The 17,725-nt window shown below is 51.9% G+C and overlaps 5 protein-coding genes across 5 annotated transcripts; 3 read left to right on the top strand and 2 right to left on the bottom strand.

Moving 5' to 3' along the window:
- Positions 1–5,107: 5,107 nt before the first annotated feature.
- Positions 5,108–7,796, top strand: RHO25_012040 (uncharacterized protein; the record flags this gene model as incomplete). The annotated part of the gene is made up of 2 exons (XM_023603443.2): positions 5,108–7,458; positions 7,520–7,796. The coding sequence occupies 2 exons, from the start codon at positions 5,108–5,110 to the stop codon at positions 7,794–7,796; spliced, it is 2,628 nt and encodes an 875-aa protein (XP_023454535.1).
- A 588-nt stretch (positions 7,797–8,384) lies between these two features.
- On the top strand, positions 8,385–8,858 carry RHO25_012039 (uncharacterized protein; the record flags this gene model as incomplete). Its single annotated transcript, XM_023603442.2, has 1 exon — positions 8,385–8,858. The coding sequence occupies one exon, from the start codon at positions 8,385–8,387 to the stop codon at positions 8,856–8,858; it is 474 nt and encodes a 157-aa protein (XP_023454536.2).
- A 561-nt stretch (positions 8,859–9,419) lies between these two features.
- RHO25_012038 (uncharacterized protein) lies at positions 9,420–10,130 on the bottom strand (the record flags this gene model as incomplete). The annotated part of the gene is made up of 1 exon (XM_023603441.2): positions 9,420–10,130. The coding sequence occupies one exon, from the start codon at positions 10,128–10,130 to the stop codon at positions 9,420–9,422; it is 711 nt and encodes a 236-aa protein (XP_023454617.1).
- A 1,626-nt stretch (positions 10,131–11,756) lies between these two features.
- On the bottom strand, positions 11,757–12,404 carry RHO25_012037 (uncharacterized protein; the record flags this gene model as incomplete). Its single annotated transcript, XM_023603440.2, has 1 exon — positions 11,757–12,404. The coding sequence occupies one exon, from the start codon at positions 12,402–12,404 to the stop codon at positions 11,757–11,759; it is 648 nt and encodes a 215-aa protein (XP_023454616.1).
- Positions 12,405–14,208: 1,804 nt separating this feature from the next.
- RHO25_012036 (uncharacterized protein) lies at positions 14,209–16,688 on the top strand (the record flags this gene model as incomplete). Its single annotated transcript, XM_023603439.2, has 3 exons — positions 14,209–16,315; positions 16,375–16,391; positions 16,455–16,688. The coding sequence occupies 3 exons, from the start codon at positions 14,209–14,211 to the stop codon at positions 16,686–16,688; spliced, it is 2,358 nt and encodes a 785-aa protein (XP_023454768.1).
- Positions 16,689–17,725: the final 1,037 nt, after the last annotated feature.

Below are 17,725 nucleotides of genomic sequence, written 5' to 3'. Positions count from 1 at the left end.
CCGGCCATGTCAAGGTCTGAGCCTTAATAAGTGAGAGCCTGCCGATCGTACATATGTAGCATGTACTGCAAAGTGGTGGTGGGGTTGACTATTCCTGATATGGAAAGCAGCCTTCTCAGAGGAGGCAGCTCGCGCCTTCCATAATTCGCTGTTCAAGAAATGACTTCTCAGAAACAGACCGAGTTCGATATGCAAGCGCGGAATTTGTTTTCAAAGCCTGCGCTCCAGTCGCCTCTGGATTTGTGCGCCTCAGATCGAATTTTTATTGCGCGAGAAGCGTATCGTTGTCGTCGTGTCTCGCATCACGTGGGTAAAATCACGTGTTAGCCTTGGCGTACTCAACACACGCCTGTTGCACAGCAAGAGCTCGATTTCGAGCGCCCAAATTTCAAAGTCAGAGCAGGAGGGCCTCTGCGTTGTGAAGTAGGTGCAAGAGCGAAACAGCTCGTTGGTGCAGCTTTCGAGAAAGTGTCTCCGAATCGCGAAGGATTCAAAAGAGGACACTGCGCCACACGCCGGTCTTGGCCTCCAGCTTGTACCTTGGTGCCATGCTCATAGGACGTACCTTCAGAAATTTATGTTCTATATAACGGACAGAGGAAAGCACTCATGCTCGCACATCTTGAGACGACTCAGACAGACCTAGAGACCTGGCCACAGGCTCTTCATAAATCTAGTTTCCCCATCTTGTACGACGCTTGAAGCTTTGTTGGCACAGAACCCACCCATCCACGTCCATCACTTGCATACCACATAGCCACGCCAAGGACAGATCTCTATGCCTATGGACACCGGAGACTTCTTCCAACTGTTGTTCGGCCTCTTGACAGTCCTCATATCACTCGTCTTGCTCGTTCTGAAATGGAGTAAGATCAAAGGCATGACCATCAGAGACCGTCGTCTTAGTCATCGCTGACTAGGGAGGAGCATTATTCCCTAGCCGTCAAAGCGTTCGACCGCTTCTTCCCACACACTACACCACGCCCAACACAACATACATCTTTCATGTCGGACACAACATCAATCAATTCTTCGCAGGGCAGGCACAGTGGATCGGCACATCGATGAGGAGATTCGAGGCAGCAGTCTCCCAACCATTGCAAATCGATAATGGGACAAATGGCCAAGACATGGAGCTGGGTGATCAGAGACTTCGTCTTATGGCGGAAGAGGGAGAGGATTGAAATGTCGTGTCGTCGATCATTCGTTCGAAGAGCCAGCCGTCGAGATATCTGTCGATCTTTACCTGAACCAGGCAGAAGAGATACATAGTGGAGCCAGCACGTGCAGCGAATAAATTACAATCGGTTCTTGTTCACTGCAATACAATCAATGGGTAGCCTCATCACTCCTTTACCTCAATCCAGCCAAGATCAATGCAACCATGACCAGAATGGGCACTACACCGCCGCCAAGGGTGATTACAGCAGCGCTGCTTCCAGTACTCGTCTCGTTATTCGATCCCGATGGAGTAGCAGATCCTCTCCCAGAAATATCATTGAACGTGCAATCCAGCAACGGAGGGCCTTGAACAAAATCTCCTCCTCCATCTGGCCCATACCACAAGCACTCCTGAAAAGCTCGCAGTCGCTCTCCATGCCTCATGCCGTTCTCCAAGGTCTCATCGTCCGAGAACGCATCATCGTTGACCCTGCACCACGTGTGGCATTGGTCTTGAACTTAGACATCGTCGCTGAAACCATACCATTCGCAGCAGGGTCTCATTCGTGGGTGTCTGCAGATGGATTTAGTCTGTGCAGAGGGATGGTGGCGTGCTGGCTACTGACCCTTGGCCTGCAAGACAGTAGCTGCCGGAGACGCCAGGAGTTCGGACACTGGAGATCGAGCAGTCGAGTGCAGGTCGTGATGTTGTTGAGACAGTGTATGAAGCGGTCGTTGAGGTTAATGCAGGCGTCGTGCTCGGGGAAGACTCCATGGTGGGATATCGCTGATTCTCAGTCACAAGTTTGTGGATGTTGAAGTACTTGTACCACGCAGGTCTTCTGTACGACTTTTTCGAGGCGGGAGAAGGCTCTCTTCAGTGACCGTGAGAGTGAGCGGCGAAGCTAACATTGCAGGTCATCTGCTGCGGAGGAGAGTCCATCCATCTGTATTCATAGCCTCGGCGCAACGTCACACTGCTGGTGTATCCACATTCGGGCCAGATTATCTCGGCAAGCCAAGAGCTGATGAGCACCCGAATCAATGCTTTCCTTGCGTGAGTTGGTTGTCCATAATGTAATCTATGCATCCAAGTGGCACAGGTTCGAGTAAGGTTTGGGGGACTGGCTGTTAGTGAAGAGACTAGTGCTAAAAGGATGTGATCAGCACATCGTCTTACCATGTCAAGCTGTGCCTTAGCCCGCGAAACTTCGAAAGCTGCCGTAGGCCCGGGACAGCCGTTTGACTTCATGCAACGCTGGAATCGCAAGAATGATCCTCTAAGTAGCCATTGAGGTCCTTCAGTAGACCAGACTGGATGATGAATCCGGAAAGTCCGATCTGGAAGCACCAGATTCGTATGACTTGGAACTCAACCATTTCGATTCTCCATCACGAATTCTGCCTGAGGCCACGAGGTCCATGAACAGACAATCTGTTCTGTATCGTAGACGATTTCGACGTCTAAGATTTCCAGTATGGATTCCGATGGTTCCCGCTCGACTTCGTGTGTTGCGCTACTGGAGTGTATTGTGATATGCCGTTTGGGTTGTATTCATCGTCCATATTATCATGTGAGCTTGGGTTCCAACTTTCAGGCAGGCCAAATACGCCGGGCTGAGTATCCTGAGGCAGACGTGTTTGGCATCCGTATGGGAGCCAGCGAACTCTTCCTAGCGCAGTGGGCGTCTCGTCACATATTATTTTCCCATGACTGCAAGGATGATTAGCCAATTTGTCTTTAGCCGGAATTTCAGCAGCTGCGCAGCCACAGTGCCTCCAGCAGCATGGCGTTTGAGGAGCAGCCGCCATGCTCGCCGCATGCATGATCCTTCGCATCGCCCAATCAGCCCCCAAGCGATCAGAAACGAGAAGCACCAGAAATTGGGCAGAAGAGAGATGCACCTCATTGCCTTCGCCTTGGAGCTGTACGCAAGCCTCTTACACGCATTGCATCGTCGCCGACCGCTGCGTGTAGGATGCAGTCCTGCATTGTGCCGATACATCCTACACCTCAGCGACTGCCTGCTGAACATCCTTTCTTGTCGCGCTCGAAAGTTTCGCGAGAGACTATGAACACAGCTGGACCATCAATAGGTCAGAGCGGATTCTATCGCCTCTGTGTCCAGATCAACTGTTCGACGCACAGTCGGGATGTTGCCCATAATGCGTGCACAGGTAGAGCCGCTAGGAGGTAATGCGAGCGAGATGGTCCATGGGTCCATCAAACGTGGGTCCATGCAAGGAGCTGCATAGCTCCACATTCATGGGTGCCAGTTCGACAACGACATCTCTGCAGGCTCGGCAGGTTGAAAATGATATATATCGTGCCTGGACTTTCTGTTAATGTCAAGTCTTGATGTCAACAGCTCATGAGTTGGAAGGAACGATTTCGTCCGCTGCTGTACAGACAAGATTGCAAGCCGACCCTTGACCAGCTACAGATACGGCGATCGGCTCTGTAATCCGTCTTTTCAATTCGGAAGAAATTGTGGAGACCGATTGCATACCCTCTCACGAGATGGATCTTGGAGACTTCTTTCAACTCTTCTTCGGCCTTCTGACCGTGGTAATATCCTTGATCCTGATTGTCGTCAAATGGGACAAGGTCAAAAGTACGTGAGAAGGTTGCGATTTCGTGAGCGCTGTGGGTCTTGTTCTGACCGAAAGCAGGGACTTTCCGTCGCCCACGTGCGATCGAGCCCGTGCTGCCAGTACACGATCGAGCCTTACACGCCACGTACATCTATCATGCTGGCATGAATGTCAACCAATTCTTTCTCTGGCATCCAAGATCGAATCCGTCTCAGCCCATGCCAAGATCCGAGGCGACCGAGTTGACACTACGAGGAGACAGATACGCGATAGGTCGTCACAGCACAGTGCCAGGAAACCGCCGCATCAGCTTAGTCGAGGAATTATAAATCTTGTGTGTTACTCATGTCGAAAATTGTTCGGAGACTCATTTGATCTCTGGTGACACGGAGCTTCTGATGGCGTTAAAGATCTGTCTTGATCTGACCCAGACAGGTCAGGGGCTGAAATAAGTCGCTCGACCTAGAAGTTGGCGAGGAGACGACAGTGTTGATTTTGATGAGGGCGAAGTCGCGTGCCATTTTCTACACATGTATTGTTAGCGGTCTGTATATTCCTTACCATTTGAAACTACAATGCTGAAGAGCTTCTGTTGTCCAAACACGTGATATCCCTGTTGTTCGGTCAAGAACACTGTCCATGCGTGCCTGTGGAGCTCCAATGCCGGTGCGCTATCTCCTACTTTGGCGCGTGCGAACCTGTGGTATGTACCGATTTCGTCAATGCAGCTCTGCTGGCAGAGACCCGCATGTCTGCCGCAAGCGCTCGCCTGACGTCTCTAGCGTGGCATGGCCGGTGCAATGCCGACTATGGTGGCATCAATGTGACAGTCGGGCTGCAGATGAAGCTGCGATGGAGTTGCAAGAAGGAGAAGTAAGCGGCAAAGAGCTCTGCTCTTCTCCTCGCTCGGCAGCGGGGATGGAGGACAAGGTTTGCGCTGTGTCGTGTGCTCCATTGCCTGTTTGGTCGAGAACGTGCCACCGCTCCATTGGCTGCCGCGAACATCATCGTCGGCCTCGAGTCCCGGGTGTGCTGTCAGCGTGCGAATGGGAAGTGAAGTGCTGGCATCGTGATTGAGGAATCATCGCTGTTGCAACAGCCAACTCTCTTATCGCGTCTCGCGTCTGACAGGCGCGTCGAAGGTTCTTGCCGAGCGCAGTGACGGCATTGGACACGCCACGGGCCAAGCGGCTCTGCCAAAGTTCGAAGGTGGATTCGAGCCGATCGGGGACGAGCGCGATCATCTATTTCTGCTGCCCGCTTGCCTTTCTTCTCCTGTCCATGTCTTCATAGCGGTCCATCATCCTGCCGAACACTCCGCCGCGCGTTCAGCTGTTGCACGACCGGCACAATGGCATCTCAGCAGCCACGCAACGGCATCTCCGCCATCGCAGGACCGGCTGCAATGGCGAAACCAGGATCGGCCGCAGAAGAAGCCAATGCCTCATCTGGTGCCGGCGCAGCGCCTGTACCCAAGAAGAAGCGCCATCGAGCGGGCAAGAAGCACAGAAAGAATCGAAGACAGAGTTTCATTGCCCCGTCCGAAGCTGCCACCGAAGACACCACCGACATGGGCGATCGGCCAAGCCTGCTCGATGCCTCCCATCAGGCGTCGCAGAAAGATAGCTTCTATCGTCTGCAGAAATCAGCGAGGAGGACGAGCGACACGAGCTTGGAGAGCGAGGCGCTGCTCGACCACCGCGAGCACGCACCGTTGAGTCGGAGGAGGGACACGATCAAGCAAGGCTTCTCGCGAGCTGTCCAGCCCTTTACACGGCATTCGCACCGCTCTTCTGATGCCTCCGCAAAGCCTGCTACATCTCGGTCACGGTTGGCACACGCCGAAGGAGTGGCCATTAGCGAAGACGAGGACGAGGATGGTGAAGGAAACAATGAACGGTCGCCATTGCTGGGAGTAAACAGATCTCGCAAGCCGCATCTCTCTCGCAACAACAGCACACAAGTTGTTGGCAGCGCACCGAATGGAGCTCGAGCCCGTCATGGATCTACACACTCGAAGGCTTCCTCGCGGAGATTACCTCCAGTGGAGATCCTGACTTCTGCTCGCAACAATATCGATGGCGAGCACGATGTCAACAACCCGCCTTCCGTTCCTGGATCGCCTACTATGGGAGGCATGGATGATGTGTATATGCATGCACTTGGCTCTAGCATGTCCGACCGAGGTAGGGATGCAGTCATTTCCATCGACGAGGACGAAGGGCGTTTCGACAGCCGATCTCCAGAGAGCATGCGGCGACGAGCTACTCTCGCACAATTGGCTGAGCGTGATGTTTGCTTCCCAGGAGATGACGACGAACACGGCGATGGGTCACCTCAACCACACCATGAAAACTCTGTCAAGCCTAGGAGGCGACGAGGAAGGAGGTTTCCAGATCTGGAGGTACTCGAAGAGTGGAGTCGAGAAGAGAAGGAAGAGCGTACGCAACAAGTCGTGCTTCGTGCAAAGAAGATAGCCGAGCCGGTCATGGTCGGCGGTCGTCTTCGCCCAGCAAAGACAGTGTGGCATCCCGAGGTCGATGAACGGCCTTTCAGATATACCTACTTCAACGACACTCTGGACGGCACGATCCATGCTAGAAACATCAGCGATCTGCAAGAAGATGGCGCTACGTTCCAAGATCTCTTCCTTCCAGACCCGATTGAGCTCAGTGACAGCAGCAGCGATGAGGACGAGGAAGAGAACGTGGCGGAACGTCCTTCACTGCAGAGGCATCATCGCGCTTCAAGCGATAGTGCCGTGAAGAATGTCGACGCATTTAGCCAACGTGGCGACAGCAGGGCGCCATCAGTGGCGCGAAATTCGACCATTGACAGTGTTGCTGCCAGCAAGAATGCCGCCGAGTCAGCGCCAGCTTCTGGCCACGCGACTCCCAGACCGCCGAAGAAGCGCTATGGGCCGCGCCCAACTTGGTGGCTGGATGTCCTATCGCCGACTGAAAGCGAGATGAAGGTCTTGTCTCGCACTTTTGGAATCCACCAACTGACATCGGAAGACATTCTCATGGATGAGCCGCGTGAGAAGGTGGAGCTGTTCCCGTCCTATTACTTTGTGAATTACCGAACATTCGAACAGGACAAAGACAGCGACGACTACATGGAACCGATCAACATGTACGTGATTGTTTTCCGAGACGGCGTACTCACCTTCCATCACTCGATGAGTCCACACCCGGCCAATGTTCGACGACGAATTCGACAATTGAACGACTACATGAACCCTACTGCGGACTGGATTTCGTACGCCATTATTGACGATGTTACGGATGTGTACGCGCCTCTGGTTACCGAAATCGAGGAAGAGGTTGACGACATCGACGAGGCAATTCTATACATGCATAGAGAAGCAGATCCCGAAGCCACAGAGGACAAGAAGGCAGCAATGATCGGGAAAGCAAAGACTCCAAAAGATGGCAGAAGGAACAGCGATGCCAGCAGCCAGAAAGGAGATGGAGAAGAGAAGATGAAAGGAGGCGACATGCTTCGACGTGTTGGGGGTTGCCGCAAGAAAGTCATGGGCCTCTATCGTTTGCTCGGAAACAAGGCCGATGTCATCAAAGGCTTTGCGAAGCGTTGCAATGAGCATTGGGAGGTTGCACCTCGTTCGGAGATTGGTCTCTATCTTGGTGATATCCAGGATCATATTGTGACCATGACGCAAAACTTGTCGCATTACGAGAGGTATGTCTTGCTCATCTACTTAGCCTTGCCGCTAAACAGTTTTACTGATATTGTCTGCTAGTCTCCTCTCCAGAGCTCACAGCAATTACGTCGCCCAAATCAATATTCGAATGAACGAACGCGCCGAATCGAACGCCGATGTCCTCGGAAAACTCACTGTCCTCGGAACGATTGTCCTTCCGATGAATATCATTACCGGAATGTGGGGTATGAACGTCTGGGTTCCTGGACAAGAATACGAGGGCGATTTGACGTGGTTTTTCTGTATTACCGCTGGTTTAATCGCTTTTGGTCTGGTTTGTTATTTTGTTGCCCGGAAGGTGTATGGTATTGTCTGAGGTACAACAATTTCTGGCCGAGTGTGTGTAAAGGGTATGGATGAAGTGGGAGGGGAATGGACGGAATAGGGTGCGCTTTCATTCTTCTGCTGAGTTGGAATTGTGTACAAGAATATTCGGGATCGGAAGCGAGGCGTTTACTGGTTGGGAGCAACTACAGCAAGCAAGTATAGACAAATTCTTCTGAGGAGAAACGGGCCTGGGAGTCTTGGATGAATATAGAATACCATGAGCAAGATACAATTGCTTGGAAGAGACAGACAAACAGAATGGTAGAACAGTACTGAAGATATGTGCATTGCTTGACGACGTCTCTTTTGCTACTATCGGATACCGTGTCGTCGTGAATGGAATAGTCTGGCAATTTGCTACACTCCATTGCACTGAGTCTTCTGTTTGGTTTGTACGCAATCATGATATTTGTCTTTTCCTTCTCAGGAGGCCATATAATGTCTCTCCATACCCAATTTTCTGCCATGCAGTCCGTTGTGATCTTCAGACGACCACCATCAACAACCCTTTCCCAAGCCAAAAATGTCCTCCTCTCCTCTCTCACGCCTCGATGCCCAAACAGACTTAGCCCTCGCCATGTCCGATCTAAGTGTCCTCTACAAACAACGAAACGAACTCCTCGCCGTCGCAAAAGCCGACAAAAACGTCTCCTACATCCTCGACGTCATGCCAGAGATCAACTTCATAGGCTGGGGGAACGCCCAAACTTGGACAGAAACCGTCCAAAAAGCCAAAACCGAAGCTTGGCAGTATTCCATCGAGCAGGCGAAGTTGGAGATTCAAATTATGAAAGCCGTAGAGAGAATGAGGGATGTGAGGAGTACAATGGAGAATTATTATAACAGTATGCAGCCGCCGGTGGAGATGCCGGATCAGGAGTTTGTGGAGGGTATCCAGAGGATGTTGAGAAAGGCGGGAGGGTTTGGGGAGGAGGACAGGAGGAAGTTGTTGGATAAGGTTGTTGAGTCGGCGGAGCAGTTGGAGAGGGTGGCGAGGGAGAAGGGATTCCCAGTTGGCGGTGGTGGCGGGGTTGGGCCCGGTGGGAGGTGATGGGAATGTGCTAGAGGTGCTGATTGATTGGTTTGTCGATTCCAGCACCACAGTTTCTGATGGCTCCAGTGTTCAGACTCTCAGCAACTCTGCACCGTTGTCTCAATGGGAAGAAGCTCCTGTTGTAAGATTTGCACGATGTCTCGCGATCTGCAGTGATTTAGCGAGAGACTTCTTCTGTACCTGTTTTCTTTGTTGTGGTGAAACAAGCAATCAGGCTTCTAGCTCGCTATCGGACGTTCGCATGTTCCACGAGTGTCTTTTCCAAGTTCGCCCAGATATCGCTCAGCGATTCGTTAACGACCCTGCTCAGGACGAGCTCTGCACTCAATTCAAACGTGCCCGAGTCCGCCGCAATCTGCAGATTACGGGTACAAATATAGGGGGTAGCTTTGTAGTGTTCGTCTTCATCATTTGCTTCGTAGCTGAGTCTGGGGGTGGGGGGCCGCCTATGACACGTTCCTAGCTTGAGATCCAATGTGTGTGGTACTTTGCCTTATCGCGCCATTCTCATAGCCCCATCCAATCAGGCTGAAGCCCCTTGCAATCGGAGCGGAAACTTCAATCAACCAAGCGATACAACATCGCATTCCCGCACGATTTGCAAGTGTAGTCAGAAATCTCGTTCAGATAGTCATCCGTGAATTTCCTGACAATGTCGAACAGCACCGATTCTTTGTTTTTCTGAGATCGACGCGAACCTGCCATTTTGCGCAAGCTACAAGCGCACAGAACGCGTTTGAGTTCCCCGTGTTCGTCGTTCGCATGTTGTTCCAAAGTGACCTCGATCTTGTTCTGAGACGTCAACTGACACGTGAGCCAGGCAGCAGAGGCGAAGACAATACGTTGATCATCGTACGTTTGCAATGTCTTGCCTACTCTCCACATCCCAATCGCCTTCATTTGGGCAGCACTGAGCTTCTTCGCCAGAGAGCGAACGGCATATTCGGCCCCAACTCGAGGCCAATGCGACATTATCTCTGCCGCGGTCGGTAAACGCAGATGAAGAGTGTTCTCGCCGTAGTAGATGGATAGTGCTTCGTTGCGGATGGTTTTGCAGACGCTCAAGAGTTGGGGTTCGCGTGGCAGACTCGCAGTCCAGACAGTGCAGGAGCCTCCTTTGCTTGTGTCAGGAACTTTTTGGGCATCGACCTTGATTGTAATGACCGACTCAGGTGCCATGAGACAAAGGCGATAAATGCGGTTTCGAAGCTCTCCAGGTAGTTCCAGAAAGAGACACTTCAGTTGGTCTTCTTCGTTCTCAGCTTCCATCGTGAAGCTGAGGGCTGGCGACTCGAGATGAGTCTATGTTTCGATTGGCGGAGCTGTTTCGACCTTGCGACAATGAGATGGCGGCTTCGAATATACGAGATCCAATGTAAACAAGTTGTTAGTCAGGCACAAAGTACCAAACAAACTGATACGTGAATAGGCAGCGACCGGAAGTGGCTGGGTTAGCGTCTTGGCATCGATGTCGGCATGGGGCCCACCAGTGCTCACTTGCAACCTCATATGATCCATCACGTAGGAAAACTGAAGGAGAGGCCGCTGGACATCTCACCCGACCCGCCGCAATGGCATCCTGTCAGTAGCCACGCACTGGAGCAGTATAATGGCTCGTACAGTCGGTGTAGCGTCAGAGATGATCGGCCTTCGTGTCGAGCGCCCAGGGTATCTCCTCGAGTATAGTCAGCCAACCCGGATTTGTATCACATTCTCCAAGCGGAGACACTGGCAAAAGATCTAGCTCTCCTCAACCTGTTGCCTGCCGACCATCACGCCAATGTTTAGCTCAGCATTGTGCCACGTTTTGCATATGGAGACATCAGCAGGAGATGTAGGTGTCTCAGACCTTCCATCTATATGCCATGACACCAATATCCAGGGGGGTTTTTTTTTTGGCTTTGTATCTGCTCCTACAACTGGAGAGCTCCTGTTGAGATTCATATGTCTCCAATTGATTGTCAGCTGGCCATCGTGACTGTGTTGAAGCAGCTTGGCCGGATGTCTTCTTCAGGAATCAAAGAAGCATCAGCAATAATTCATCTCTCTGACAGGCCGCAAAGACATGCCCTCGCCCTCGGCCAGCCCACATAGCATTGATCTGGCATTGCGCTTGGAGAAAGCTGTAGGCCAAGTAAATGCTCGGAAAATTCGACGCGACCTAGTTCCAAGCAGAGTTCAACGGATGAGCTGCGGACAGGATCTCATAGTCAGAAAGACTGTTGCATGGATTCATGTCTCTGAAGTATCGTAGATCTGTAGTCCTGTCTGAGCATCAAGGCACCAAGCGTGTCCTATGGTTCGAGAGGCATGATGAAGCCGGAGTGTTCGAGTCGGATTGGAGTTTTCCGGCACTCCCTCTGGACGGTGAACCGGTCACAATACCGGCTTTAAAGTCGGAGCAGCGATGAACAGGAAGGGAGGTCTCGCGCGGTAGAAGGGCTTGGATGTATGCTTACAATGTTCGCTTCCGCCTGGGGACAAGGTGCTTGGCTCAAGTCGTGTCAAGCGATTCGCGACTGTTCGGCATGATCCTCTTCGCTACTGAAGGAGCGGCAATAGTTTCGAGGATAAAGTAGCGAAGGACGCTACTCATGGATGTCCAGCTTGCCGATCCTAGGGAAACAAGAGGTTTGTAGCCATGCTGAATGACAATGGCTACAGGCACGGGCGTCCACACTGCAGGATTTCGACAGCGCCTCAGCCGGAGCTCGTTCAATTGCTGTACGCGCAGGGCGCTGGATGGACAATGCATCGCGAGCGCGATTGCAATCAACCGTCACAGTGGCCTAGAGCACACCATTGGCAAAGATGAGCGGCGGATATGATCTGACTTAATGGGCCAGCTCCGATGGACCTCTCGGGAGACCAAAGGTCTGCTTGCAAATTGCCACTCTAGCAGGTCGCGATATCCTCCCACAGAGGTAGGTGCGTGGCGTCTGAGCGGCCGAATTTCTCCAGCCTGCTCTTGCCACATTGGCGACAGAAGCATTCATGTACATTATCGCGATACGAATCACTGTACTCTTTCACCAGTTCGAGGAGCACAGCACCATCTCTTGTGGCCTGCATTTCCACACCACTCTTCAAACGGCAAGTACATCTCGGTTCGCCATTCCTCTCGAAGTGCAGTTGTCCCTTGCGAACAACACATATCTCATATCTGGCATCATCTGCTAGGCCCTGGTCGTTCCACGCATAGCATCGCCCATCGACTCCCATACTCAGGCGGGCAAGATATCTGACGTAGGGTCCGAGCAGTTCGTTCCATCGAGAGATGCGAATGTCGAAATCGTACATCTTTACATGCTTGGGATGATGGTATCCTATCTTGCCAAGGAACCAGCTATTCTCAGAGTAGTAGATGCTGAGGGCCTCGTTCCGAATCTGCTTGCACACGAACGCTACAGCAGGCTGATGCAGCTTCTGCACTTCAGATCTGCAAAGAGCTTCGACAGCAAGGTCGCCACCGGAGAGCACCAGTTCGCGCCAAATCTTGTTCCTGAGTTCTCCGGGAAGCGAGAAGATATTGGTTGCCGGCATCGTGGCTCCTCAGATCAGTTCCAGCTGATTCCCTCCACTATGTGATGTGTCGTCCAACGACTTGGTATGTTGAATCACTTGAGCGAAAGTGAAGAGCGAGACAGATCGCGCAAGGAACCCTCCGTTCCATCCAGGCCAGGACCCTAATTGAAGCATCTCGGTCTTGTGTCCGCAGACCACGTCGTCAATCTGCCTCGGCCTGCATTCGCTTAAGTGCATCTAGCGGGCTAGAACACACGAAGTCGGTGCGTAAAGAGCAATTAGTACCCGACCGGAGCATCAGGAACCGGTTCCATGGCCAACGGTCGTATATATCCCGCATTGTCGACTGCCCATACCGGCGCATACCGTCATTCCACTTCTCTTCTGAGCTGGCCAGACTTTGGACAGATAGTTCATGAGCCAATTGGCTGGTTTTGCGGTCACCCAAACCCCATCAGACACATCTCATCAATTTGCTTCCGCATTTCTGGTGTACTGTTGTGCCCAAGAATGGGGTGATGTTCATGCCAAATTGATTTCCGGAATTCCGGCTATATCTCCTGAGGTGGTCCCTGCGAGCTGAAGTCCGACGTGGATCTCGGTGAGAAGAGCGAGCCCAGATCTGCCGTGGGCCTGAGGCATTTCGCTGGCACGCAAAGGAAAGGGCGGTCGGTGTTCGGGCGAGTAGCCAGCAGCAGCAAGGACGATAAATGCTTCAGGCACATCGTTGAGCCGGATATACCAGGCTTCGCAGATGTCGGTCCTGCAAATCAAGAGTTAAAGCCAGCTGGAAGTTCACAAGGTAAGGAGATCAGCTGTGATGGTCGTACTTGCAATCACATCGGACAGCGAGGCGCTCCTGCAGTGTTGACTATCGATTAAGAGGCATGAGGAAAGGCTCTCCATCGACAGGACATTTGCCATGTCGAATTTTGGTTTGAGGACCTGCCCGTTGGGTCGACGTGCTGTCTTCGACCTGAGCAGATGGAAGTCGACGTCTCTGGTTCTCTTTCGTCAATCCTTATATACGTACGGTACCCATTTTGCAGCCACCAAGTCAGAGGCGCTGGATTCAGCGAGCTCTTTGAGCTTGTCTGAACCACAGTACTTTCTGCTCCCACGTCTGATATTTGGCACAGCTGTTCAAATGAGGCAGTATGGAAGAGTGCATTTGAGAATACAGGAGAAGTATCGAACATATTCTCCATTGCCTTCAACTCTGTGGAACTCATCCTCACAGATCCAACACTGGCGAGGGTCCGTGCTTTACCAGGCTTCCCATGCACGCTGTCACGGGCGATCGCTCCATGGATAAGCACAACATCATCATCGTAACAGGAAGCTGACTATGCGATGAACAAAATCTCCGCCACATCATACAACCGCGAACAAGCGTCCAGTATCCGCGTGCAGCCAAGCATGTCCGTCTCTTCGTATACTCTTCGAGCAAGCAAGCCGAGCTCCGCACGCGGCCAAGCCTGTGCGCGGGTCGCGGATCATCCCTACCAAGACTTTTTGTGGCTTAATCAAGAAGGTAACATCGCAAAGACGAGGGCCAAGAGCACGAACAAGACTTTGCAGAGATAGTCCATCTTCTATCTTCTGAAGCTGGTTGGTGGCAGAAAGAGATATGGGTCCATCGCAGAGCGGGATACGCAAAACTGATTGCTCCTCGCGTGACGGCATCGTGGTACTGTCGTGCAGATCGCCAAAAGGTAACCTTTATATGATGGGGAGCCACAGGACGCCCCGGGAGAGTAGGTAATAGAGGTTTGTTGCTTCATATTCTCTCTGTTGCTGTCTTCTTCTAAAGCAGCCAACGATGGCATTGACAAAGCTCCTGTCGTTCGGCGCGCTGCTCTCACTCACAGCTGCCATCGATCCACCCCGACAGCCGAGACAACCGCTAGGAAACGGCGAGAGACGGCTTACCTACAACGAGACCACGCCGACCGCCCTCAATCGCGCGACCTCGCAAACCGTGAGCTGGATTTCAGGCGAGCAGGATGGCTCATTCGTCACTGTTGCGAATGGCTCGCTCGTCCTTGAGAACATCGTAACAGGCAACTCCAGCGTGTTTGTCGCAGCAGATCGTGTGCCTGAGGACTATCACGAGTACTGGATCAGTCCAGATCAAGAGCGCGTATTATGGGCAGTGAACTACACGAAGCAATACAGATACTCGTACTTCGCCGATTATCTCGTACAGGACGTGGCCAGTGGAGAGACAACACCACTTGTTGCAGACCAAGTGGGGGACATCATCTATGCAGAGTTCGCGCCAACTGGCAGTGCCATTGCATTCGTGCGTGGCAACGACCTCTACATTCATGACAACGGCGAGGTCAGCAGGATCACAGAGAATGGTGGTCCAGATCAATTCAATGGTATCCCAGACTGGGTGTACGAGGAAGAGATATTTGGAGCACGCAAGACATTCTGGTTCTCGCCAGATAGTGCCTTCGTTGCGTTCTTGAGCTTCAACGAGACTGGAGTGGGGACTTTCACAATTCCCTACTACATGGACAATCAAGATGTGGCTCCTCCGTACCCACGAGAGCTGGATCTCAGATATCCCAAGGTCGGCACAACGAATCCCACTGTGCAGTTCAACATTCTCGATGTGGCCACCAAGGAGTACTCCGAAGTGCCAATTACTGCTTTCTCAGCTAACGACACTGTCGTTGGCGAAGTTGCCTGGATCACTGATGAGCATTCCGCAGTCGTCTACCGAGCTTTCAATCGCGTGCAAGACCAAGACAAACACGTCGTGGTCGACCCCGTGGCGAAGACATCTGAAGTCGTTCGAGAGCGAGATGGCACAGACGGCTGGTTGGACAACAGCCAGGCCATTCAGTACATTGGCTCAATCAGCGGAGGCAACAGCACTGGCACTTACAGCAACTCCAGCAGCGATTCGTACTACATCGATCTGTCCGATGAGAGCGGCTGGATGCACATCTATCTGCATTCGACGTCTGGCGGCGAGCCTGTGCAATTGACTTCTGGCGAGTGGGAAGTTGTTGCGATCCTCAAGGTTGACACTGCTCGGAATCTGATTTACTATACTTCTACCGAGCACCACAGCACTGAACGCCACGTTTACTCGATCAACTATGCTACTCGGGAGAAGAAGGCTATCGTTGATGACACTGTGGACGCATACTGGTCTGCATCGTTCTCGAGCGGCGGCGACTACTATATCCTCTCCTACCAAGGCCCAGACGTCCCATACCAAGAGGTCTACGCCACGAACACCTCCGAACCACTTTCCACCCTCGTCAGCAACGAAGCTCTAGTCCGCAACATCTCTCAACTTCACCTCCCAAACATCACCTACTTCGAACTCTCCCACCCCGAAGGCTTCACCCTCAACGTCATGCAACGCCTCCCACCCAACTTCGACCCAAGCAAGAAATACCCAGTCCTCTTCACCCCCTACGGCGGCCCTGGTGCCCAAGAAGTCTCCAAGCGCTTCCAAACTCTCGCCTGGCGCGCTTACATTTCTTCGGACCCAGAACTGGAATACATCACCTACACAATCGACAACCGCGGAACAGGCTACAAAGGTCGAGCTTTCCGTAGCACAGTCACTAACCACCTCGGACGTCTTGAACCTCAGGATCAGATCTGGGCAGCTCAGCAGTTGATCGCTCAAAATTCGTTCATTGATGCGGAACGTATCGGAATGTTTGGGTGGTCGTTTGGTGGGTATTTGACAGCCAAGGTCCTCGAGGCCGATTCCGATGTCTTCTCTTTCGGCTTGATCGTTGCGCCTGTCAGTGATTGGCGATTCTACGATTCGATGTACACGGAACGGTATATGAAGACCTATGAGCAGAATCCGGCTGGGTACAATGAGACTGCAGTCAGGAAGGCCGATGGATTCAAAAATGCTCGGGGAGGGTTTGGATTACTTCATGGATTGGGTAAGTTTTCCTCAAATTATCTCTAATGTTCTTGGATGATCTGCTAACTACGATCAAAGGTGACGACAATGTACATGCAAGTCTCTCCACGCCCCTCAACCGAATCTATGAAAGTTGCTGATTTGTTTGTGACTTATAGTATCAAAACGCCGCAGCTCTCGTCGACCTCCTCGTCAGCGAAGGTGTCAGCCCAGAGAAATTCCAAATGATGGCCTTCACAGACAGCGATCACAGTATCGTGTACAACGGAGCGAATGCTTGGCTGTACAAGTATCTGACTAAGAGGCTATGGGATGAGAAGCAGAGGAAGACGGATCTGGTCGAGCAGACTCATCAGTGGCTGAAGAAGAGGAGCCTTGTGGGAGAGCAGTAGCGACCATATTGACAGCTTCCCAAGGATATAGGTATATCCAGTAGAGAACGATCACAGCGTTTTGAGGAAGATCGCAATACTGACGTTTGAGCATATTTCTCGGCATTTCTTGGCATCTAACTTCATCGTGAGTGGGCAATCTCTCTGTCCACAGCTACCGCCTCGCAACAACGTCGATCTGATGCTGTGCAAGTTACCGGAGATACTGCTCTCATTTTGTCTACGAGATTGCATGTTCTGATCCTCAAGCAAGCGTGATCTTCGAGGCCTCATCCATTTCATTCCAGAACGCTACCCCTAACCCGGCCGCCCGTCGCTCTGCTATATCAAACTAAGGAATTAAGGGTAAATTGACCACCAAAGACCTCAGAGTCAGGATATAGCACATTTAGGACCTGAACGAAAACATCCACCGAACGAGCACCTCAACATTGTAACAATTGAAAGCAGTTTCTCATTCATCGTAGTCTGGAGCTGCTTTCATGCTTCGATGCCGCAACAAACAGATATCAAATAAGTTTCCCAATGGACATCGTGTACGATGCGAGAACTCTTATACCGGACCGTAAAAGCGCCAAAAGCGTGGTTCGCGCGACGCGCGAACATTATATCGTGACTATCGTGTCGTAGAGGAATCGGGCCGAGGACCTGTCCCGGGGATATAGCGGTTCTAGACTGGTCCCGTCTATGTCTTCTACGACCTCAGCTTATGTGCATATCAGGAAGAGGTTGCACATTGACGTGTGGCAGATGAGAATTGCATGAGGAAGCATCACATTCGACTCGTTGAGCGGGGTCAGATCACGAATGCTTATCCGTAAGCATGCAACAGACTGCATGAACAGAGAAAGAGGAAGAAGAAAAGGACAGACCACATAGTGATCAGGTGTCGTATCTTTCAATGATCCGACGGGCTAGACTAACTAACAACTGTACTGTATTGCACGATCATCACCTTCGTGCCGGAGTTTATTGGCTTCTGCGCAATGTACCGCAGCATACCCTTAAGGCTTTTCTATAGATGATTTGGGGAGTTT

The sequence above is a fragment of the Cercospora beticola genome, chromosome 8 (genome assembly GCF_033473495.1).
Source record: "Cercospora beticola chromosome 8, complete sequence".
Classification (NCBI taxonomy): Eukaryota; Fungi; Ascomycota; class Dothideomycetes; order Mycosphaerellales; family Mycosphaerellaceae; genus Cercospora; species Cercospora beticola.
The sequence above is the reverse complement of the archived record's forward strand: the minus strand, read 5'-3'. Positions and strand labels throughout refer to the sequence as shown.